Source organism: Rutidosis leptorrhynchoides, chromosome 11 (assembly GCF_046630445.1).
Source record: "Rutidosis leptorrhynchoides isolate AG116_Rl617_1_P2 chromosome 11, CSIRO_AGI_Rlap_v1, whole genome shotgun sequence".
Classification (NCBI taxonomy): Eukaryota; Viridiplantae; Streptophyta; class Magnoliopsida; order Asterales; family Asteraceae; genus Rutidosis; species Rutidosis leptorrhynchoides.
Window position 1 is genome coordinate 400,040,543 of NC_092343.1, and position 26,027 is coordinate 400,066,569.

Here is a 26,027-nt window from a genome sequence, read left to right on the forward strand (position 1 = left end):
GAACGTCTAGAATCTCATCGGGATCGACAGAGAAATGGGTGGATTTACAAGTAGTTGGTGTTAATGGGAAATACACTGCCATTAGGGCATGGGTATCCCCTTCAAACTAATTTTGTCATTTATTGTGCATGTTGCCTATATTTAACAATACCTGGATTGTTGACAGTGGGGCATCCCAACACATGACAGGAAACATGTCCTTGCTTTCAAATGTTAAACCAATCAAAGGAGGACCAATTTTGTTTGCATGAGATGATGGTGGTTTTATCTTTGCACAGGGTATGATATCAAATGAAAATGTGAGTTTTGATAGGGTGAATGATGTTCAACAGATGTCGAATAACCTGCTGTCAGTTTCACAAGTGTGCGACAAATGGTATCGCATTTGATAATCTGCTGTGTTATATATTGAAAAAGGAATTCGTGATACCGAAAGACATGATACTCATGACTGCTCCACAAAGCTAGGACTTGTACATTCTGGATATGTCTAAAGCAACTGTGAAGGCTGCTACAGATCATCGTTCGTTCTTGTCAAAAGCAATTGAATAAGAACATGTTATGTGGCATAAGAGAATGGGTCATTTGAGTTTGAGAAAGATGAACCATTTGGTTCACTAGGGGTTGGTAGATGAAATTAATGTTAAAGGTTTTCACATCCCTGATGAAGGTCTTCCATGTAGGAAAGCAAAGCAAACTAGGAAAGCACGTAAATCGAAGAAACATCATTCTATCAATGTCCCTCTTGAGCTCTGACATATGGATCTTTTCTGTCCTATTCGTAGAAAGAGCATCACAGGAGATTCTTATTGCTTGGTAGTGACAGATGAATATTTACGCTTTTCGTGGGTTGTGATGTTAGAGAGTAAAGCTGAAACATTTGAGCTAATCAAATTGCTAATTACTAGACTGGATACTCTGTACAAGCTAATAGTCAGAAGGATATGATCTCATAATGGTACCGATTTTAAAAATAGGAAGACGGAAAAGTTCTCCAATGAAAGGGGAATTCAACAACAATTTAGTTCCCCATATACCACCATACAGATGAAATGAGTTGCTGAAAGGAAGAATCACACTTTGATTAAGACAGCAAGAACCATTTTAGCTGACTAAGGGTTACTTGTTAATTTTTAGAGTGAAGTAGTTGCCAGTGCATGCTACACAATGGATCAAGCATTGGTAGTCAAACGACATGGGAAGACATGTTATGAGCTCTTAAATAGAAGGAAACCTAATGTCAAACATCGTGAACCTTTTGGTGCACCCTGTACCATTATGATTCTGGATACTGGAGTAAAATTCAATTCGAAGGTGATGGTCAATAGGTTTCTGGCATATATGGAAATCCAAATAAGAGGGGTTTCAATACTGAGACAAGGTGTGTTGAAGAACGACTAGAAGTAGATGTTCAACGACATGCTACTGTACCGGTTGGAAAGGGTTTCCTGTTGCAATTCGATTATGATAATCTGTTTGATTCTTTCAACCATCCTTTGGAAATTTCTGATGATGAGGTTGCTGCTCAAATGATGTATGACATGCACATCACTTCAGATGTTGCATCTGATGTGCTACAACAACTCTCGGTTCCATCTGCTGCTGAGACTAATACTCCCGAGCCTTGACCTGATTTTGAAGAGTCTTATTTTGAAGAATAGGATTGTAACAACCCAAACCATACCGCGTATAAAACCCCGTTAAATTTCATGACAAAAAAAAAAAATTTTTGCTGACTGACCCAGTTGCGCGGCGCGCCAACAGGTTGCGCGGCGCGCAGAACCTGTCTGGCAGCCCGCTGTCCCGTTTTACTTAAAATGCCAAAATGTTTGACCCGTTCCCGACGTTTTTAGCCAAAACGCTTTTAACCATGAATTCATACATATAAAACTAACACGTTTAATTAATAAAATTAAGTTTACGAAGCGGGTCCCACAACGACCCATTTTACCACCTTAAGTACCGAAATACAATATTTGACCAAAAGACCTTAATACAATACAAAGCCGAGCATGGCGATTGGGGATACGCTACCCAATCCTAAATGATCCAAAAGCAAGTCACTAAAGCAACTATGCACGTCTTCTAGTCCTCGCGCTTACCCGAGCCACCATATCCGCATGCGATCTATAAAAAGAGTCAACAACGAGAGGGTAAGCTAATGCTTAGTGAATGATAACATACTACATACATATATATGTATAAAATGAATACGCCACACAAAACAAATACCGCATACCGAAGCATCCAAGTATAAAGCATCTACACTAAGCATACCGTACGATCTAAGCAACGAGCTAATGATACAACACAAAAGATAGTCCGCCAACGACAAAGTAAACATCGCCAAATAGCTACACCCGGAGGGTTAGCTACAACACAACAACACATTAATATAATACAATAATAATAATACACAAGGTTAACCCCTTAACCTCAATCACACGAACATTGGCCGAACAACCCGAGCCTTGTGAATTCGCACAACCCGAAATTCACTTCTCAACCATAAGATGACCGAACAACCCGAGTCATCATGAATCCGCACTACCCGAGATTCATTACCTCCAATAAGGTGACCGAACAACCCGAGTCACCATGAATCCGCACTACCCGAGATTCATTTCACAATACTAAAACCCACGGTCACGGGATTATAAAATCCACCACACAACCATATCAACCCTTCGCCATTAGGGTTATAACAACCAAATCACAACCAAGTGTGATAACGTGCACACAAACGTGTACTTCGCCAAAGATGGTCAACCAAGACGCACAAACGTGCCAATTGGACTCATACACAAGTCCTTCAAATCCACCTATATGTGAAGTGAGCTCTATAACCGAGAATCACTTCACCCGACCCGCACCCATCCTACACATACATATGCATATAGGATATTATCACTCACCTTGAAGTCTTGAAGAAAGCTTCCAAGTAAACCGCAACTCGCCGATGGAAAATACCTATTCCATTATCACAAATACCACAACACAATTAGATTGGATTCACAAATTAACCCAATTCGTCACTTAGTGCCATTTCGACCCAAATGCACTTCCAAACACAAACCGTACCCAAACTAACCAATAATCACTAACACAAGTGAGAATGGTCCTAATATGCCAATTAAACCCGAACACAAGTGCCAAACACGTGTCATACCCATTTTGACACTTAAACCCTAATTTTGACCCATAAAGGTCAAAATCTCATCCTTTACAAGTTTTGACACCAAAACACATTTAACCCGGTTCTATACTTCAACTTAATCCATTTTAAGTTTATAAACCTCATTAAATCGCCAATCGGGTCATAGTCACCACCAAACCCTAATTTGACCCAAAGTCAAAGTTAGTCAACCAAACAACCTCCAATGGGTTCCAATACTTCCATAATCGCTAACTAAAGTGATTAAGCTAAATTTCAAGTTCTAAACATGGCCAATTTGTTCACCAACCCAAAATCCACCAACAATTAACAATAAACCCGATTACTAGCATCACTAAACCCATTTCATCACCTAAAAGGGTATTACAACAAATTAACTCAAAACCCTAACTTGAATATCAAATTAAATAGATGAAATTCGGAGTTTGAGCTTACCAATACTATCACCGTGTAGCCGAGAACGAAAGGAACAACTTTAAAACCCGAGACTTTGAACGATTCGAGCTTCTTCTTCACCAAAACCTCTAATCTCTCTCTAGATATTTGGAGGGGATGAATGGACATGAAAATGATCCAAAACTGATCCAAAGTAGCTAATATGGCACACAAATCCGGCCTCCAAGTGAATTTACCCTTATACCCTTCATTTAAATAAATAAAAACAAAGGGAGTTCTGTCAGCGCGATTGCGCGGCGCGCGGCCGCCTTGCGCGGCGCGCAGAATGACAGATTCAGCTCTTTTCCAATTTTAATATATATAAGTATTCAACGAAGCCCGATCTCATATGCCTTTAATAAACAAGTATACAAAATAAATATTCGGGTCTTACAAGGATAATGAATCGATTCCACCACTAGAAGATATTCCACATTCTGAGGGGGAGGAAGTTGTAATTGATCAACCTCCCTTTGAGAATGTTATTGAAGAAAAACTAAAACATGCAGTGTCAGGAGATCTAGCCAAACTGTGTCATTACCTAAACATTTTAATGATTTCGTAGTAAATCTTAAAGGAGTGTCTGGTTCTTATGATGAGTCAACCTCTTACACTCGAGCGACATTAAGTGAAAATGTTGTAACGACTTTCTATTCTCAATTGAACAAATCAGGAAGAGCCATACACCATGCACATTCATGTTTTGTTTCTCAAATTGAACCTGATGATGTCAAGGAAGCTCTACAATATGATTCATGGGTTACTTCTATGCAAGAAGAGTTGTTACAATTCAAGCATTTAGGTGTGTGGCGATTGGCTAATCCTCCAAACAGTTGCAAGCCTTCCGGTCTTCGATGGGTCTTGAAAAACAAGAAGGATGATCAAGGGATTGTAATTCGGAATAAAGCACGATTGGTAGTTAAAGGTTATCAGCAGATACCAGATGTAGATTGTGACGAGGTTTTTGCTCTGGTGGCTAGGCTAGAAGTGATCCGTATTATTCTATCTTTTGCACCTTACAAGAGATTTAAAGTGTATCAAATGGATGCCAAGAGTGCATTCTTATATGATACTCTTCAAGAGATAGTTTATGTCTTCCAACCACCTTGTTTTGCTAATCCTCATCATCCTAAAAAGGTATACCTCCTCGAGAAAGCACTGTATGGACTTCATCAGGCCTCGGGATCCTGGTATGTAACATTGTCCAATTGCATGATTGAAAATGGCTTTCGGAGAGGTTTGATCAAACGTTGTTCATAAAAGAGAAGGGTAAAGACATCATGCTAGTCCAAGTATATGTGGATGATACCATTTTCGGTTCCACAGATAAAGCAATGGTGGACGAGTTTGAAGATTTTATGCAGAAGCGTTTCAAAATGAGTTCAATGGGGATGATTAAGTTCTTTTTAGGTCTTCAGGTTGATCAAACTGATAAAGGCATCTTTCTACATCAAACGAAGTATGTAGCTGACATCTTGAGCTGGTTCAAAATGAAAGAGGAAAGAGTTGCTCACAATCCTTTGTCGGTGAATCACGGGATCACACCAGATAATCAATGGGAGAAGGTCAATCATACATTATATAGAGCTATTATCGGTTCCTTAATGTATCTAACAGCTTCATGTTCGGACATTATGTTTGCAACTTGCTTGTGTGCACACTATCAGACAAATCTGAATGTAAATCATCTTTTGATGGTAAAGAAGATAATGTGTTATCTTAAGGATACACCGAGTCTGGGATATTGGTACCCATGTGATGATGATTTAGAGTTGAAAACATTCAGTGATTCGGACTATGACGGATGTAAGCGAGACTTCAAGTCAACATTAAGAGAGTATCAATTTCTAGGAAGCCGCTTAGTTACATGGCAGTGTAAGAAGCAAACGTATGTGGTGGCACAGTCTACTTGTGAAACCAAATATTTTGCTTCAGCTAGTTGTACATCTCAAGTCATAGTCATTTGGATCCAATAGCAACTGCGTGACTACGGTTTAAATATTTCTAACACTCCTATTTACATTGACAATACTACTGCCATTGCTGTTACAAAGAATCCTGTTAATCACTTTAAACTAAACACATAGGAATTAAGTACCATTTTATTAGGGATTGTTATGAAATGAAAATGATGTTCTTCAATTTGGTACCACCACCCAACTAACTGATTTGTTTACCAGGGCTTTTGACCGATCATGTTTTGAATTCATGTTAACTAAACTAGGAATTAAAAAGAGGCCTGAGGTGATCTATGACAAAGAAACAGTGAAGTAATCATTTTATGTTTTATGTTCTGTATATTTTCGCATCTACATGATAAGGTTATGTTCTTCTTATTTCTTTATGTTTGCATGATAATTAGTTGATTTCTGCTTTGCATGTTGATTTTATTTTCCGTTCTGCATATTTTCTATGTTTTTGTATAGATAAAATTCTAAAAGCCAAAAAGATTTTCAGTTTTAGTATTTTAGGGGGAGAAATTGGCAATATCAGAAAATACAAAAAATTACAAAATGAAAAACCAAACAAAAATTAGAAAAACATTAAAATGAGTAGTTGGTATGTTTACTGGGAAGTGATTGTATTACTGAATTTGCATGTTTATCGTTCTGCGTATAAAGTAAGTAATACAATTGTCACACCCCAAATCTCGAGGTACTATATTTTATTACATTTCATGAAAGTTTACCTTGCTTATATAGTCATTTCACGCGATGTTACAGTTTTGAGCATAACTTGGTCATATGGACTCCGTTTTAGGTGTTTTAAAAGCCCATACGTCCGTATTTTAATGGACTACAACTTTTGTGTTTTAAGTTTTTAGACATTGAGCTCAAACAAATGGTTATTGGGCAAAAACGACCAGCTCTAACTTATGGGCTGTTTTTGTAAAAGTGTAAAAATTGGAGGGCTTAAATTGCCAAAAACATGATAGTTTCAATTGAAGTTGATTTCTAAAGATCTAGGGTAGATTTTTTTGGATCATCTTCATCACCATAATCTCACTAGAAATACACACACGTGAGTTTTAGAGAGAGAAGCCAAGGAAAAGGGAAGAAACAAGGGTTGTGAGCATTTTTCTTTACCAAATTCACTATTAGAAGAAGTAGAGATAATATAGAACTCGTTTTCCATTTTCTTTAAGGTATAAATCTTTCCTAAGTTGTTGTATTTTAAGTTTAAGGGTTCATACACTCTAGTTTATTAGTTAGAATGATGTTTCTTTCATGTTTCAAAGGCATGCATGCTAAATTCGAATTTTTATGTTAAGAAGGTTTTGAATGGAGGTGGAAACCTCAAGTTTGATTTATAGAGATGCTTAAAGATATATAGATGGTCATTTTGTTGATAGAAAGTTGAGTTTTTGTGTGAAATGTGATGGTGCACACCAAGTGTTCGATGAAATGCCAAATTGATAATGAATTGATAATTTGACTAGTTAAAGAAGGATGTAATGTTAAGGATGATGTTAAGAGCATTAGAATGTGTTTTTAACTTGTAAAATTTATGGATCCTTATAAGAATTAAATTATTTAAAAAATATTATAAGATGATAATCTCATGTTATATATAGAAATGGTGATATTTGAAGATGATGTTATGAATGAGCATAAATTGTTAGTGAACTTAAGGTATCTTGAGAAATTAATCTTAAGTATGAAAAGATTATAATAACTTATATGTTGATTTGGTAATTTTAATGTTAGTTAAGACATAATAGTATTAGTTATCTAGTATGTAGGTTGAAATGGAGTTGTTAAGTAGAAGAAGTGTTAAGGGATTAACTCTTACGAGTTAATGATCTTCACTAAAGCGTATGTATGTTTAATTGTTATTTGGTGATTAAAGAATTATCACTTTTGTGATAGGTGCTAGTCAGGTGCTAAAGATCAAGATAACAAGTTCATTCACGCAAGGTGAGTTTCATAAGTAAATTCATATAGCAAATTAATGTGATAATTATATGTTCGTTATTATGATGTGTTGTTAGTATGTTCAAAAATATTTTGTTGAACTAAAAGTAATGCTATGGTTAATGAATAAGATGATGATTTAGTTAACTAAGTAGGATTTTATTAATATTGATGTACAAACCACTATTATAGTAGTTGGAGGATTTCTTATGGAAAAATTTGATAAATCGTTTTCTTAAGAGATCGTTTAAGTTTAAGTAACGAATATAATAATATTATGTTGAAGATTAATATATAAGTTATGCAATTAAGTCGTTAAATGTATTGAATGTCATGTAGATAAATGTATATGATTAATTTGCTTTATGATGATATGTTAACTTAGATATGATGAGGTTAACTAGTGAGTTCGTATGAACCCACCTGTTAGTGTTGTTTAATTAGTCTTTCATGTAGGAGTGGTAATATTGTTGCAATATTGTTATATATAATCTAAACTTAGTAAGATAATTATAAAGTTAGTTAACGGATAAGATGTGAGTTCATAGAGAAATATTATAATAGAGTAAATGTTGAAGTAATCACGAGGGGACACGCCGATTTGGTAGATCAAAAGAGGTATGTGGGAATACATCCTATGTAGCTCACAAAATAGGTAAGTGAGGTAAGACTTCATGAATATTGATATATGAAATATTGTATCATTTTACATACATATTTACGTTGTGAGATTTATTATCTAATGCATTTTAGATATGATGTAGTATGACTTGTCATGGGATAGCGAGAAATGATCGAGGGTTAACAATCTCTGCATAAGAGATTAGATACCAAGAAGACGGGTTATGAATGGAGTTTATTGCTATTCAATTATTCCGCAGATTATGGTTAATTGTCTTTTAACTCCTTGTGTTACTCACTAAGCGTAATGCTTACCTCTTTTAGTCATTGACATGTTGTAGGTTCTTTGGAAGCGGCATGAGATTGTAAAGTGGACTTGTGAAAAAGTACTGGTGAAGTGAAGAAAGCTAATCTCGCAAGTTTCCTAAAGGTATATAGCAAGTGTCTAGAAAGTAGCGATTCCGCAAGGAATTTAAGTGAGAAGCTAGCTCGAGTAAGTGAAAGCAATCCTTTAAATCTTGCTTTTATTACCATTATGGCTTATGATCTGAATGTGGATGATTATGCGTACAAATATATGATACAAGGTCGTTTATCGTTACGGTTTTCAAGTGTGATCTATGCGGTTTGTAAGTCGAGATTTTCAAGTCTCTATTGAACCTAACTAAATGATAAACGCTTAACAACATTTTGGGTCAGTTGCGAATTTTATATGTATTATGTCAAAACTATGTTATGAGACCAAATGTTATGTTAATGTTGGTGTGTCGGGTTGGGATGTCGAGTCTTAATCCACGTGTAGTGTAATTGGGTCAAAATTGTTATTTCGGTTATGTGATGGGTATTTTAAACTAAATTATGGTTGTAGTCATTTTATTTGGCTTAAAATGTCGGTTTATATGCATTTGAAGTGTTTTATGGTTGGTTCATAATAAACGTTGGAAGAGGTTGTTTTTTTAAATGGGTCAAAATTGCTCGAAAAGGGTTGAAAACTGACCTGGGAGATGTGTGTTCCGCGCACATGTAAAGAAAATGTGAACATAAATTGGGATGCACAGGTGCGCACCGCGCACCCTATTCATGCACGCCGCGCAAGCTATAAAAAAAATTGTCGTTTTCTGGTACGAGTTTTAGGATGTTATAACAAGTTAGTTGATGATGCATTGATAGGCTTAGCTGAACGAATCTTAAAATGACATGATCACACATACAATCATTAAATATCTGGATAAGAAATTCATGGAAAGATTTACAGCGGTTGAGGGTAGTCACCTAATTATCACGTGTAATATATCTAGAAATAATTGTTTAAGAAATTAACCGAAGGTGAAGGTCCCCTACTAAGACTTATGCCTAGACACGGCTTGGTGTTGGATATCCCCAATCAAGAATCAAAATTGATGTACCATTGAGTTTTGCGACTAATTGTGATATCCAAGTGATGAATACGAGGTGTGGGTATTCTGTTTGGTTTGTGCACACCAATTGCTATTGGCCCTTAAGGCTTGAATCGAATCTAATCACTAAATGAAGTTGGATTATCTCAAGGGGGATGTTTTTTCTATGAACGGGTTAAAAATTGCGACCCTGTATCATGGATAATGAATGATTTGAGTACGCGATTTCACAAATGAAGAGATGAGGTCAACACTAAAGTATTGAAAAAAGTCAATTCGAGATTCTACTTAAAGTCATAGACCGCAGTGCATCATTGCAAAAATGAAATAAAAAAATGAAAGAAATGGAAAAATGAAAAAAATGAAAAAATTAATAAAGAAGTGAAAAAAATTAGAAATATATATATATATATATATATATATATATATATATATATATATATATATATATATATATATATATATATATATATATATATATATATATATATATATATATATATATATATATAAGGTTGGTGCATCACAAATTAAGGATCAAGAACTGAATGCAATATCGAGAATCTATCTAAGTCAAAGACGAAAGGTGTTTTAGGAAGAGAAGTTTGTCCATGTACGTTCTCAAGGATGGAACAAGTTACCTTCACTGAAGAACTCAAATCATTCTGTCCATAACGCTATTATTAGTTGGACTTTTCGCCTATTATCTGTGATATGGGATTGTGCCTATTAAGGCCTAGATAGCGAGAGATGTTTTCTGAGAGACTCCAAAGAAAGCTAAGGCTTTCAACTTCCGTTTACTCTAACAACTTTGACAATAAATAAAGCATGGGGTTGATAGTTATTAGTCATCAGATATGTCATTGCACTTGGATATGTCTGTGGTAATTAATGCACATATTCGAAATATTCGATAAAATATGAGATCTATTTGAGCCAGCTGAATTGAAAGTGTAAGTTGAGATAGAAGCTAATGGTTGATAGCGATATTCCAAAATAATTTGAGAAGTTTCATGTTCAATTAGATCGAAAGTATATGTGTGTGATAACGGAAAGGTGCCAAATATCGTACTGAATGGGCTACCCGATAAATCGTGCGATCTCAATTGATGCTTGAATCTATGATCTAATCTAACATAGCAATATGTAAAATTAATTAATTTAACGTGATCATCAAAATGTCAAAGAGGAAAGTTTGTGAAAGTTTAATAAGGATTTATACCAATATTCAGAAGATTAACATGTAGGTACTTAATCTAAATAAATGATAATGCATTGCTATTGGTGTTTAGTTATGATCCATGATTAGAATCAATAACTCACAAAAACAAGTGAATTTTTGTATATTATAGCTTTACTTGTTCATGTTTGTTTTTTTTGCATTTATGTATCGTCTTGCATTATCATATGTTTATTACTTCATATTTAATTATCGTATGCATCTCTATTTGCAAAATACAAAAGATTTTAGAGTGTTTTAGCTTAAAGTTAGAAAATACAAAAATATTTTACATTTCTTTGTGATTACTAATCTTGTTTCAAAGTTCTTCGTTTATGTTGGTGCTATTCAGATCTTAGGATCGAGTTTTCTAGCGAATCATTAACTCTCAGGTGTCGATTTAGTCGAGGTGGAGATGATGAAAATTAGATGATTGTTCAGCGAATCGTTAATTTTCAGGTATTAGATTAGATCAGGTACGTATGTTTACGAAGGAGAAGGTATGTGTTAAGATTGTTTTTATTAAGTTAGTTGATTAAGCTAATCGTTCGTATCACATTGTGATTTTAAAGTTTAAATTTTGAAAATGTATCAAATTACGTGTATCCGCACGGATACAACCTGAATCCATACGGATTCATGGTTATCCGTATGGATTGATCAGAAAAGTATGTTGTTTAGTATGTACAATGGCGTCTGTACGGATACATGTGCATCCGAATGGATACAGATTCGGAAGCACATATATGTTTTTGTATCCATACGGATCCGTCACGGGTGCAATACCCAATTGAATCTGTGTCACTGTTACACTTTCATTATTCAAACCGCACCAACACGATTTTTCATCAAAATTTAAAGTTGTTAGAACGAGTTTTCGACCGAAGGATTTGTGCTATATTCTCTTGTGATCACAAACATACCTTCCCAAGTATGTTTTCATCCGTTCAATCTTTAGTTATTTTGATATTTTAGTTTTGAAACCCTAGGTTTGGTTTTCGGTTTGATTCATCATGTTTAAAAGGTTTTAGCTCAAATTGTCTGTTGGGATTTGTTAATCGAAGGCCTCGGCTACTATTTCAATAGGCTTTAAGTGCATCAAAACGTTTTTGGTTGATTTTGAGATTCAAAATACCAACAGTTACGATGAACTGGATCCGTATTGATGCAGATTGCATCCGCACGGATACAATTCAATTCGTATGGCTACATTTTGTATCCGTACGGATTAAGCGTCATTGTGTTCAATACCTTACAAACTGAATCCGTACGGATTGAATCGCATCCGTCAGGATTGACTGTCCTTTCAGATAGTTGCACTTGCATCCGTACGGATATAGTGACAGTATGGAATTTTTGGAATTTTGTTTAAATATTGGTTCTCGATGTCTAACGTTTATCTTGCAGATTAATCAAGATGTCTGGAAAGCAGATGGAGACCAATCCCTCCGTCGTGCCAACTGTTGCTTCTGGATTGGCATCCGAAGCTGCTGCTACTGCCGATACATAGGTTCCTACAGTGTCTGAGACTGTTCAGAGATTAAGCTCGAAGAGAGCTTCAAAGTCACGCTGTAAGAAAGCGGCTGGTCAGTATGATGAACTAAAAAATGGTGACAAGAACAATATGCTTGCATTTTCGGAACGGACTTATAGAATAAAGGATATTCATGGAGTCGTGGATTTTCTGGAACGTTCACGAATGTACAAGGCAATCTCTTTTGACTCTCCTACTTATATGTGTCATTAGAGAGAGATTTGGCAAAACATATCTCTCGGGAAGGCACAAGTTGGTGACCATCAACTCACGGTGATCAAAAGTACTGTTCAAAATAAGACTATTGTGGTTAGTGAGGACCACATCAGGAGATTATGGAGATTCGGTGATTCGGTGATTCGGCTAAGATGAAATGGAAGCTAAATCTGGGTCTTGTTAAGGGATGTTTGCTCTGGTGTAAGTATGATTGAGATATTTTGAACGTAACAGTGAATAAGAGAGGTTTTTGTCCACATTACCGTTATCTGCCATGTCTTGAAGCACTGTATTAGTTCTAGGAGAGAACGGCATGACGAACTTAATGTCATCATGCAATCAGCATTCATTGCCCTAGTTCTCAACATTCCCTACAACTTCTCTGTGATGATCTTTTCACATCTGGTGGAAAACATGACATTTAAGAAGGATCAGTATTTGATGTATGCTCTCTTCCTGCAACTGGTCATTGACTCACAACACTCCGAGCTGAAGAGAAATTCTGATGATCATGTTAAGCTCCACATCATGACTGAAGATGTTGTGAACAAAATGAAATACTACAATGGAAAAGTTGCTCTAACGAATACAAGACTGATAGGTCATTTTGTTAATATTGAGTATACATGTCCTTGTGGTCGTAAGTGGAGACACGAGGCTAGTAATTCAAAAACAAAGGACATTTTGCCACCGGTCACTAATTCTGATGAAGAAAATAACACTGACGGAGCTTCAAGCTCATTTAGAACCGAGACTGGTCCAACTAGTCCCTCTACTGATGAGATGCCTATTGATCAAGATAGCCGTAATTACAGTTTAGATGATGAAGTGACGGATGAGGAGACGGGTGATTTTTTTATGACATTAAAGAGAAAGGAGATGAACCATCCGGTAGTGAAAAAAAGAAGAAACATAAGAAGAAGAAGTCCAAGTATGTTTACAAATTGTTGAAGGGTTAAACTTCTTCGACTGATCCTAAAAGAACAACTGATGTTGAGGCTGAAACTCCTACTAATCCACAACCACCGCCACAATCATCTTCAGCTGGTGGTGGATCGAATCTTATTGCTGCAACTACACCAAACGTGTCAATGTATCATCTCAGATAAGTACTAAACAGTTGCTGAAAGTTACACTGTAATCTGAGTAAAATAACTTGAAATGGAAAAAGATTAAGGAACAAAAAAAGGCAAATAGATATTTATAGTCGGAATATACGGTTCGAATACCCACTAGGTAGCAATCCCGAGCGTACAAGTGTCATAATCGTGTTAATTTTTGATTAGATGCTCGGTGCACGATAGCAAACCCAGGAAGTTTCATAATTATCATCATTGCCTTTTCAGGTAACAGTGGTAGTAGTTGTCATCTCAGGTGCAGAAAGCATATGCGAAAAGACGTTTTTGCGACCGCACACATACATTTCAATTAATGCACCACTTGACATGTTTGGCATTAAAATTTAGAATAATATAACTTTGGTTCCATTTAGATTCTTAATTGCTTTGCTGGTCGCATTTGAATGGACTATCTTTTTCTTTTAGAGTTCAACATCATATACTTGTTGTCACTGTATATGACATCGAACTGGGGGACTTAATGATACGCATATCCGCATGCCTATGCGGTATACGCATATAAGTCCTAACATGCGTACTAGATGCCACCATCTACATACGTTATGAATAAAGCCAATGGTATAGTCGCGCACTCTATGCGCCTATACCATTGGATGCGGTCTTTACTCACTTGGTTAAATGTTTACGTTGCACGCTAAGTTAAATGATAAGACCAACCTATATTCGGTTTCCTTAAATAAGGAACGTTCGTTATGGAATAGTTTACGATTATCAGGGGATAAAATCCTATTCAAACCCTAATTGCTAGCCTATAAATACATGACCCTAAAATCCTAAGAGGTACCACGTTACATTGTACGTAACTCATAGCATACTTTCACGTACGAATTACATTCATACGATCTTCATCATCGTCTAAGAATTTCAGGTAAGTTCATCGAACTATGAAACCTTCATGTCTTATGGTCACTCATGTGTAACATCCTATTTTTTTCTTCAGATAGGAACGACATTCCAGGTAGAGGAACGACGTTCCAGAAGTAAGGAATGGCGTCGTGTAACAAGGGAAATTACAAAACCTTAACAGAATGGGTTTAGAGGCCGTTTGGGGAACGATGTTCTTATTTATGGAACATAGATCCATTTTTTCACAGGAACGACGTTCCAGAAGCTGAAGAACGGCGTTCCTGGTGCATGACGTGTTTTGTTTTGTTATTTTGTAAAATTGATGAGGGCAATTTGGTCTTTTCACATGGGGTCAGATTTATACCCCCAAACAAGATCTTATCTTCATTTCTCACCAACCAAACCCTTCTTAGAGAGAGAAAGGGGTTTCTAGTAAGAGGAAGCTCCAATGGTGATGAAAATGGCGATTCTTGCCTAAATTAGAGTGGATCTTGGTTCTTCTTGATGTTTCTAGCTACTAGCTCGGTTTTGGAGTTGAGGTAAACTCTAGATTCGATTTTATTTACTTTGATTTTGATTTGGGGTTAGAGTTTGTGTTTATGTTGGGTTATAAAACCAATTTCTCATGAAATTGGGGGTTTTAGTGTGTAATTTGGGTATGTAAACCCTAATGAAGTGGGTTTATGGTAAGATGATGAATTTGGTTATATTTGTCATGATTTTGGGTGTCAATCACTAGTTTGGAAGTGTGTTGGTAGGTTTGATGTTCATAATAACATGTTGCTAGTCAAATTGAGTGTTGAAATGGTTTTGGTGTCAAAACTAGGTTTTGAGACTAGTTTTGGTGAATTAAGTTTGTAAGTACTTGAATTGAGGTTTTAAATGGTATATTGGTGCATAATCACTAGTTAATGGTGATTATGGGTCGTGTTTGGCATAAGTCAAAAGAGGTCAAGTGTCATATGGGTCAATATTGCACGTGTTGTAGTTTTGGTGTAAATGGCATTTTGAAATGATCACTACCTAAGTAGTAATCTAGTGTCGGGACCTAGGTTGGTCTAATTGGTGTCAAGTATAATTTGAGTTAAATTGTACTTTGTTGAGTGGGTTTGAATTACCACCCGAAGTGGTAATTGGATTGTGTCCATTAGGTATTAGATGGACGGGTTTTGGCGAGCATGGTGTGATCCCTCGGCTAAGGGATGATTGTGTCAGATTTTCTTTTAGAGAATATATATTTATGTGAATATTGTGCCTATGTGTAATATAGGTAACTACTTGCTCGGATATGTGGACATATATCATATTACATGACTTGTGCGGGCATTCCAAGGTGAGTGGAATAATTATATATGTATGTATATAATGTATTTACTTGTGTGGGATGCGATGTGGGTTTAAAGTTCGTGAGTTCGATACCACATCGTGGTTGGTATGAGATGAGGGTTTAAAGTTCGCTAGTTCGATACCCCATTGTCATGTGGGTTGGTGTGTGATGTGGGTTTAAAGTTCGTGAGTTCGATACCATATCATTACGTGTGGCGTGAAATGTGGGTTTGAGTTCTTGAGTTCGATACCACATTGAGCGTGACGGGTGGGTTTAAGTTCGCGAGTTCGATACCACTCATGGGGTTAGTGATACATTAGCCGGGTATGTATAGTAATGGTTGTTGTGAACACCAATGGCTCTTTCGCGGGAACCGTTCCCTTGTGATTATGGTTAACCATGGTTGTGTGATTTTTGTATTAGCATATTAAATTGTGAACTATATGATATTGACGATGGTAGCTTATTGTGAATTATGGATATTTAGTTTATGCATTGTGATTGCGTGGTTATTAAATTGCTAGCTCTTATGCGGTATTTGTGTAAGTGTTTGCAAATAAGTAATACTATATATGTATATGTATAATTATTGCATTCACTAAGCGTAATCTTACCCCTCGATGTTGTTACCTTTTTTTAGGTACCATTTGTTAAGGATAAGACCTCTAGTTGCTAGACTAGTTGTTTTAGGGTGATTGAGCTCATGAGGGGGTAGCTTTTGGATATTCGGTTGCGAGTTGGGGACTTGGTAAATCCCCGAAATTATGCTCTTGGTATCAGGTTGGGTCATAGAGTCCTAACTCGTCTAAATGTATATTTGGGGAAATTACACCGTTTGGTTGTATGGGTTGTTAAAACCGTTTTGTAAACTTATATTCATTTGTTGTACGTTGACTTTGTACGTCGTTAAACAGGTTTTGGTATAATAAAACTTGCTTTGTTGAAAAACTTGGCGTTTACCTGAAAATGTTACTGGTCTAAAATTCCTTTATAAGGCGCGCCGCAAAAGCTTTTGCGCGCCACACAAGTTGGTCTGTTTCTAGACTACTTATATATAAAAAACGTGTGTTCTCTCGTGTTACGTTTTGGGGTCGTTATAGTATGCTAGTTGGTGGACTTATGATCGACCACCCTACCGGAATTATATTGGATCCAGTGCGGGTTATCCACGACTACCGTCGGAGGTTCGGACATCGTTTGTCCTTAAACCCTATTATTGCACTCAAGTGTAGGTTCACCCTAACCGTATGAAAATATGCTTAATCAATTATAGTAAATTTATCAATTTGGATATGTACATGTATTTTAAACGTAGCATTAAAATTACAAACATGGGCGAATATACACTTATACGCGTGGAATCTGGTGACATCATTAGTTATGGAAATTTTTTTACAAACGACTATTAAAAATTTTACACGATACCCCAAAATATAATTGTAAGATCTCACATATTTTTAAGTTTATAATTTTATAGTACGAGTCACTACAAAGTATTAAAATTAACTTACCTATATAGTTTTATAGTAACTATAGCTAATAATTATTAATATATAAATATATAATGAAAAAATTGAACCCTTTTATGGTGTATTTGTTTTGTTTTCTCACTTACGATATCCCAAACACATTACACACCCTTTACATAATTACACTTTTGTTTAACACCACAACACCTAATTACCTAATTACATCCCAAACACATTACACACCCTTTACATAATTACACTTTTGTTTAACACCACAACACCTAATTACCTAATTACCTAATTACGCTATTGTTTTTTGATAAATTCTTGGCAAAATTGGAATTACAATTTTGATCAGTCATTCATATATATGTGGTAGGCTTCATTTGATATATATGTGGTAGGGTTCATTCCCCATACTTTCATTCTAATTTTGCAACTTCCAATCTCAATTTATAAATTATTTCATCAACTTCCAATCTCAATCTATAAATTATTAGTTATGGTTTTTTTTTTAACAATTTAAGAATTACATTAATAATTAATGATGTGCATGCCTTGTTAGCAATGAAATTAACAAATAATTATTTGCGAAACAAAATGGGATATAAATTTGTGAATGATTGTCTAATTTCATATATCGAGAAACATGTATTAGATGGTATTAGCAATGATGCAATTGTTGATGAATTTTATCCGCGTAGACAAAAGTAAAAGTTATATAATGTAGTACTCTCCGTCCTAAATTAATAGTCTTGTTTTGACTTTTGAGAGTGTATACTTCTTAACTTTGACTTTAAAGTCAAAGTTAAGAATTAAAGACTTTAAAAATCAAAACAAAACTATTAATTTGAGACGGAGAGAGTATTTAGTAGTTTGAATATATAATATTTTTGTATTAATAAGATACTTTTTGTTTTACCGTCTTTTAAATGACCCGACCCGATTCAATTTTTGGTTTTAGTTATCGGATAATTGTTTTAGGACCCCATTGAGCGACGATATTCGCCACGTACTAGTTACAAAGATATTGATAATTTGAAGCTTTAGAAGGATATACACCAAATTCTACAATATAATTCACTAGTCAAATGACACTTTTATTCTTTACTTTTGGATATATATTTGAGTGAAAAAAGTTACTAGAGCTATATTAATTGTTATGTTTCTTTTAAGTAAACACTTGTTTTGGGATAAATTAGAATGAGAATATTAACATATATATTTTTATGTAATCATTATATAATAATAATAATATATATAATAATAATAATATAAAATAATATAATATAATATAAAATATTTATCGAATACATACGCATCCCGTATCTGAAATGGAAACTATATGATGTTAAACCGATAATAAAGACTCAGAAAGATAAAGGTAAAGGTAAAGTAATATTCCGATAGTTTTTAGAGCGGTTTTGGCTCGTTAGTTTGTTAGTAGTGTTTGGTTAGATTTGGATTTTATTTCGATTCTTGTTTTTTCTGATTGTGATCCATGTTCATTTTTATGTTGCGATTGCTCAAGGCTCGAGTTTTGTTAACTTAGGCTCCTTGTTTAGTATTAGGAAACGTTTACAGCCTTCGAGCCTTGGACTACGTTTGGTTCGATTATATTTTGTTCTTCTTCTTTATCAATTGATCAATAGACGTGGTTATATGTAATCGTTATTTTAGCCACACAAAAAAAAAAAAAAAAAAAAGAGACATTGACTTACTTGAAATAGTAGCGCTCTCTGAAGTTCCTTGATAACGTCATCCATTATTGGACGATCGGCTTGACTCTTTTCCAAACATCTATGTGCGATGTTTGAAAATGTGTCCACGGAATCTTGATTGGGTCCTCTAACAGAGGTTAAGATGGTTTCAATAATCTCTTCTTTTATTTTTGGATCTACCATATCCATTATTGATTTTCCACTATCAAAGTGTTGGCGTGCTATCTCAGCAAGTCCATCTTTATTCTTGGAAATGTAAATTGGATCATAGGCCAATCTCCCACATAGAATCTCAAACAGGACTACTCCGAAACTATAAACATCTATTTCAGTTTTCAACTTTTTTTCATTTGCATACTGTGGATCCAAGTAAAATGATGTACCTGGACATCCAGTATAATATGAACCGTTAAGCTCTTTACTCACAGAAACATACGTGGACAGCCCAAAGTCAGCAATCTTCGCATCTAAATTTTTTCCCAACAAAATGTTGGCACTCTTTATGTCACGGTGCACTACCTCCGATTTGTCACCCTCGTTAGTGTGTAAGAATTTCAGTCCCTTTGCAACATCAATGCAGAGTTTTATACGTTGCGCCCAACTATTATTATAAATGCCACTCTTGTTTAGTATATAGTCAAGGAGACTCTTTTTAGGAGCATATTCGTATACAAGTATCATTGAAAAAGCTTCATCACAGAATCCAAGGAGGGTGATTATGTTGGCCGAATGCTCACATTTACTAAGCAACTCAATTTCTGCATAAAACCCTTCTTGCGCCACCTCAAAATCTGGATGAGAGATGCGTTTTATAGCCACTTCACATTCATTCTCCCCTTCTGTATTAAACCGGTACCCTTTATCAACACGTTGAAGTTTTCCCCTGTACACTGTACCAAATCCCCCTGACGCAATGACTTTCTTAGGTGAAAATTCCTTAGTGGCTGACGATATATCCCTTAGCTGAATCCTCATGTGTTCTAGGTTCTTCAGCTGTTACATATTATTTGTTAGGAGAAAAGGAGTGTTCCAAGTTGTTACAGTTAAAGTTTTTCTTGTGGATTAATTTTCTTACAAATACATTATTATATTTATTTATATTTAACATTTGCTTTTAGATATCAAAATAATAGTAATACTTCTACTTAAGTTCCTAAAAATAGAAAAAGTCAAAATATTCCGTCTTCTTCAACCTCGCACTGTATCTCTCCACAGCTTCTCCCACGGCAGACAATCGGTAATATCTACGTTTTATCGTACTTTCGTTCCTTATTCACTCCATTTATTCGATCATTACAAACACACACTCATATACATCTAGCTATAGATCGCCGCCTCTCCACCATAGCTATAGATCCGGTTGAAACCCTAAAATTCCATTTCAATTACCCTAAATCACTTCAATTAATCACCACCACTTCGATTAGGGTTTCGTTTTCGTTGATTCTTCATCAGATATGTAGATTATCATTTTTCTAGATTATAAATTGAAAAAAAAAAAAGGAACAAAAATAGTTTTGAAATGTTGTTTTACTATGGTTTAATTAGAGTTTAACATTATCCCTTGTGGTGTGGTTTATTTGATTACTATTATATCTATCATTTTCCGTCTAACTCTTTTTTCATTGATTTGAGATCCATTTACATTGTTATGCTGTTGTACTAGCTAAGTAATAGGTTTACAATAATTTCAACTGTAAACAAAAACAACAAACAAAGGTAGATATTTTTTCTCGATTTCTGCCTAAGAACAAAACCACCCAAACCCATCATCTCAATCATCATCTCCTCCGGTCAATCTTCTGGCGGACGATGATGTAATCTCAATGTCGAAGCCAAACGGCTTTTCGTTTACAAAGTCGAGTGAGAGTCGAATAACTTCGTTCTTGATCTTTAATTTTCCGGATACATGGTCTCCTGACGATTGCCGAAGAGTTTTCGAGGAATACGGGAATCTCAAAGACGTGTACTTTGCACGTAAGAGATTGTCAAGCGGTCAACGTTTCGGGTATGTCCGTTTTGAAGGCATCACGGATACCGACTCTTTTGCCAGAATATTAAACACCATACAAGTTAACGGGAAATGGGTTCGTGCTTACAAGGCTGTGGAGAGGGGTACAAATAAACAGTCATCGAGTAAGGTTCGTGAGTTCAAATTGAATGTTGAGGGGTCTGAAGACTTCCCTCTTGCTCCCTGGAATCAGGGATCGTCAAAACCTTCAAGATGGGTAGGCAAAAGCTTCGCAGAATCGGTTATACATAAACCAAAAGTATCTCAGATTCCTTTATCTAATCACATCGAGGTAAAAGTCGGGGGTAAATGGATAGTATTCGATCTTCCTGATTCGGTGAACAACCACAATCTCATTTTTAGTTTCAACAAGGATCGGTTAATTTGGTCTCTGGTTGAAGTGAACAAGCTTAAGGTCGATGTCGCAGATGGAGGTTTTCAATCGGCCAAAGATAAATCAGAAGGTGATAATGAACTGTCGAACGAGAGTAATAAATCGGTTAGTGAAAACAAGGAATCATCAAAAATGGGTGAGATCAAGCGTTCCTGTGATGAAGAAATCATAGGGAAACCTATTGAAGAACATGGTAATTATGCACCTGCTGCAACAATCGATGAGGTAGAAGATGGTGAGTTTGTGCCGCCTGAAAACAAGAATTTTTGGGCTTCGTCCGATGATACTCCGGCACCGGTATCCACACCGAAAATAATCGATGGCCCAATGTCGGATGCAGTTCAAAGTTCGAGGGATTCTTCGTTTTCCAAGATGAACGGCGCTGGTCTCGAGGAAATTAATAGCACGCGTGATGCTGGGTCGGTGGAATCGCCAAGGCAATTTCAAAAACATGTTGGGCTGGATCAAACTTTTGGGCCAGATTGTACTGTTGACTCAAATAGGGACAATTGCTCTTCAAGTGGGCCGAGCTTGGGCTCAGACGGAAGAGATGTGGGTGATCCTAGTACATTCGATAAGGAATGTGTCGTGACTTCTATTCCAGCTCATACCGCAGTTGCTCGTTTTCGTGTTAAAAGGAAAAAAACTCATCCTTTGATCAAAAGTAATTTTATTAATCATGTATGGGGTAGAAATAATATGAAGCGTAACCGACGTCGAGATAATTTTCGATGGCAAGATAGATATTTTATCGACAATGTGATGAATAAATCGGAGGAAGATATTGGCTGTTGCTCATGCTGCTCTTCTTGTGCGTCTTCGGACTCAGATACATCATCGGACTCGGAATCATAGTTTTCTCAGTTGTCATGTCGTGTTATCTATAATGCCCTCGTGATTGTGCGCCCTATATAATTTTCGAGTTTTTGTGTGTATGTGTGTGTCCTAAATTAGTCGTTGTATATCGTGCTGTGTCTAACTCCTTGCTAGTTTTTATCTCGTGTAATTGGTTCTTCCTATAATATAAATTTGCTTGCCTTTCAAAAAAAAAAAAAAAAAAATTATATTTAACATTTATATATATACAAGCACACCAAGCAAATAAAATTCATTTACCTTTGACATCAAGCGGCTGGGTATACGTTCAACTGCAATTCTAGAGCCTTCCTGTACAATGTCAATTGTTGCAACAGTGAGAAGTATATTATGGTCAAATAATTTAGATGGTTAATTTATGTTACATTTTAGTGAATGAAAAAATCTTAATTTTACTATTACTATTATTATTACTTTACTATTACTGTTACTTTACCATTATTATTATTATTATTATTATTATTATTATTATTATTATTATTATTATTATTATTATTATTATTATTTTACTACCACTAAATAACGTAAACATCATAAGATGTGATTGGTCCATTTGGTGGGTATTCACTGCTGAAACCAAATTCTGCTCCGACTCGAATCACCCTACACAACATTTAATATCTTTTTTTTCCCCTTTGTGTAGTCGTCCGACATGTGTGCTTGTAAGAGTCCGATTTGACTGACTTTTTACTTATGGGAGGTTCAAGTTTTTCCTTCTTTCTTACATGTTTGGGTTTTAAAACTTTCACAATAGTCTCATATTTTATTTGTTTGGTAATTTTAAAATAGTTAAATTGATTTTAATTTTGCTTTACGTATGTCAATAGTAGGTTGAGAAAAAAATGAAAAGACTGTATTAATAAACAAAATTTAATCGAATTAAACAAGCCGAACATATAATTATCTCTTTGGTTAACGTTTGTGGATTAACCAAAGTTTGTGGATCAAATATGAAATACAAACATTGTGGTTTGATTGCTCAATTGATATAATCCTTAATTAGAGCACACAGTAATATAGCCTATTCCAGGCATAGCTTGGATGACCACCAGGTCTCCAATGAAGTGAGAGGTCACGGGTTCGAATCCATCCGCTGAAAAATGAATGAACTTAATAGTGACCCTTGACTAGAGGGTGCTTTTCCTGGCATCAGGGTGACACCTAAGTTCCCGATGTCCCGAGGTTTATCCGTTGCGGGGGGACCAATGTGCCGTTCGCGGTAGGGATTCCTCGGTTATCAAAAAAATAAAAAAAATATATCGCCTATTTAATTTTTATCTTAAATTAGAAACAGAATATAGTTTAATTTACACGAAGAGACGAACATAGATCAGTCGCCTAGAAATAATTTTTATTATACATGTTTCTTTATAATAGTTTTTTTATCGACTTATTGCTTTGCTAAAGTAACTACATAATTCCGTAGCATCGCGCGGACGAAATAATTGTGTTTCTTTATAATACGACACATTTAAAAATTTTATTTCACGACTTTCCCATAAATACACTACATTTTTTTAACGGCAGTTTTGACATCGAATTCTCTCATTTATCACACACGCTCTAGGGGAAAACCTTTTGTCCCCGAAGGAAACCGGTAGGGAAAACCCTTGGTGGAATTCGAATCCGGGAACCTCGCAGGAAATTCCACAAAATCCAGCCTCCCCTAGATTCGAACCCGGAGCCCCGCCAGAATTCCACAAATTTCTGTTCCTCCTAGATACCACTCGGTCAAAGGTTCGGTGGTCACCTCTTAACTTATGCTACTTAATCACCATAAAAGAACAAAGAAGCACAAGTTATAAATTAACAACTCACGGGATTTTCATGGTTGCGTTGAAATTCCAATGCTTTCTCAAGTCGTTTGAGGACCGTACTTATATTTGGGCATGATCGCGGGTCCTTCAAGCAATAATACGCTGTTTCTGAAAAGATCTTGAATGATAGCTGATCCATTTGTTTCCATAGATCCGGATCAACAAACTCATGCAACTTTCCATTTTCATATTGGAATCTAGCTGTTGAAGCTTGAAAGCTACCATCATCATTTCCAGCAAACGCTTTTTCTCCACACAAGATTTCGAACAATACGATGCCGAAGGAGAACACGTCTGATTTGTAGGTCCCAATTCCAAGCTTTTCATATGCTACATCTAGATCTCTTGCTGCTGGAATTGTCATAGAATATTCAAACCCAGATAATTTGGCTTCCCATTTTTCATCTAATAAGATTGAAGTGCTGTTCACATTATGATGTACTACACTTTTGTGTTTCAGATCATTATGCAAGTAATTTAATACACTAGCAACCCCAATACTAATCTTCAATCTTTTCATCCAAGTAAGATTGGAGTTATTTAGATGCCTTATGAGACTTCCACGAGCCTCACGTTTGTTTATGATCACCATCTCATCTTTCTCATTACAGAAACCAACATTAGACACCAAGTTATCATGCTTAAGACTGGAAAGAATTGAAATCTCTTTATCAAAAGCAATGTCTTGCAGCCAAAAACTATGATCTAACCTCCGTACAGCAACATCGATCAACTCTCCTGATACCGAGAGTTTTCCTTCATATATCTTTCCAAGAATTCCTTCTCCTATAAAATTTGCTTCTGAAAATTTGTTAGTGACAGATTCAATATCTGTAAGTGGGATATTTAGGGGAGTAGACATCTTATATTTGTTTTACAATACAATGAAATGAATTGGAGCTTGGGAAAGAAAGACAGGTACTATGCAAGAATTACAATGAGTGAACACCAATGTAAATACATACATACTTACAATCAATCTCTGACAAGTTGGTCATTAGAAAAATAATAAAATTAGTCAAACCAACAGCTACATCATTAATAATTATACCAAAAAAATATCAATTATATAGTAAACTGTTATGGATTCGTTGACTTCCCAATGGAGTGGTAGTAGGTATCAATCGGTATTAGCGTCTTAATTCGTATTACTCATATAAAATAACATTTGAATGCTACTCGCTTAATTTAATGATCATCAAGTTGTTAGCTTAATTAATTACATTGATTAATCCCAATTTTTCTGCTAAATACTGTAAATAAACTAATCAGATGCGTCATTGTGTAAATTGACCAAAAAGCCACTCAAAACAAAATAACAAATTGCATATAATACTGTATCTGAAGAACTCGCAGGACCGGGAACCGTCATTGCCTTCATTCATAGCACGAAATACTCCAGCTAAATTGCCGACAATGTAGAGTTAGGGTTTAAACAAATAGAATTTGAATAATCTTAACCTAACTAAAATCAATAACAAATTTGCATATACACCTTAACTGAATTTGAATCGCCGGAGACGGACACATAGTAGGATCAGGCACCGCCATCCGCCTTCATCCATAACGAAGTACTCCAGCTAAATTGCCAGCGAAGTAGAGTTAGTGTTTTGTTAAAATTTATAAATAGTTCAAGCTTATTTTTTATTCTTATTTAAAATTGTTCTTATTCTTTGGTTCTAGTGTTTGCAGAATAATGCTTGTTATTCTGGAAGGATTGGCATAGCTGGATTTTATAAAGTGAAGGACTAAATTTGTCAAGTTATTGAAGATTAATGCTGGAATCAAGTTGGAGGACCTTTCTGCATTTCTTAGAAGATTAAAGAACTACTTGGGGACCAAGTTATTTTGATGTTTATATCTGGTTTTAGGGTTTCAATTGTTACCATCATTTTTCAGTCATTCATCCTCAAAAT

At 35.5% G+C, this 26,027-nt stretch overlaps 2 protein-coding genes across 2 annotated transcripts; both read right to left on the minus strand.

The window, feature by feature from the left end:
• Positions 1–13,466: 13,466 nt before the first annotated feature.
• On the minus strand, positions 13,467–19,988 carry LOC139876114 (probable receptor-like protein kinase At5g59700). Its single transcript, XM_071863413.1, has 3 exons — positions 19,014–19,988; positions 14,073–14,181; positions 13,467–13,585 (listed from the first exon to the last, which is right to left on the minus strand). Exons 1-3 carry the CDS (start codon positions 19,986–19,988, stop codon positions 13,467–13,469), a joined length of 1,203 nt encoding a protein of 400 aa, XP_071719514.1.
• Positions 19,989–22,404: 2,416 nt separating this feature from the next.
• On the minus strand, positions 22,405–24,973 carry LOC139876115 (receptor-like protein kinase FERONIA). The gene is made up of 3 exons (XM_071863414.1): positions 24,113–24,973; positions 22,535–22,585; positions 22,405–22,434 (listed from the first exon to the last, which is right to left on the minus strand). Exons 1-3 carry the CDS (start codon positions 24,971–24,973, stop codon positions 22,405–22,407), a joined length of 942 nt encoding a protein of 313 aa, XP_071719515.1.
• Between the last annotated feature and the right edge of the window lie 1,054 nt (positions 24,974–26,027).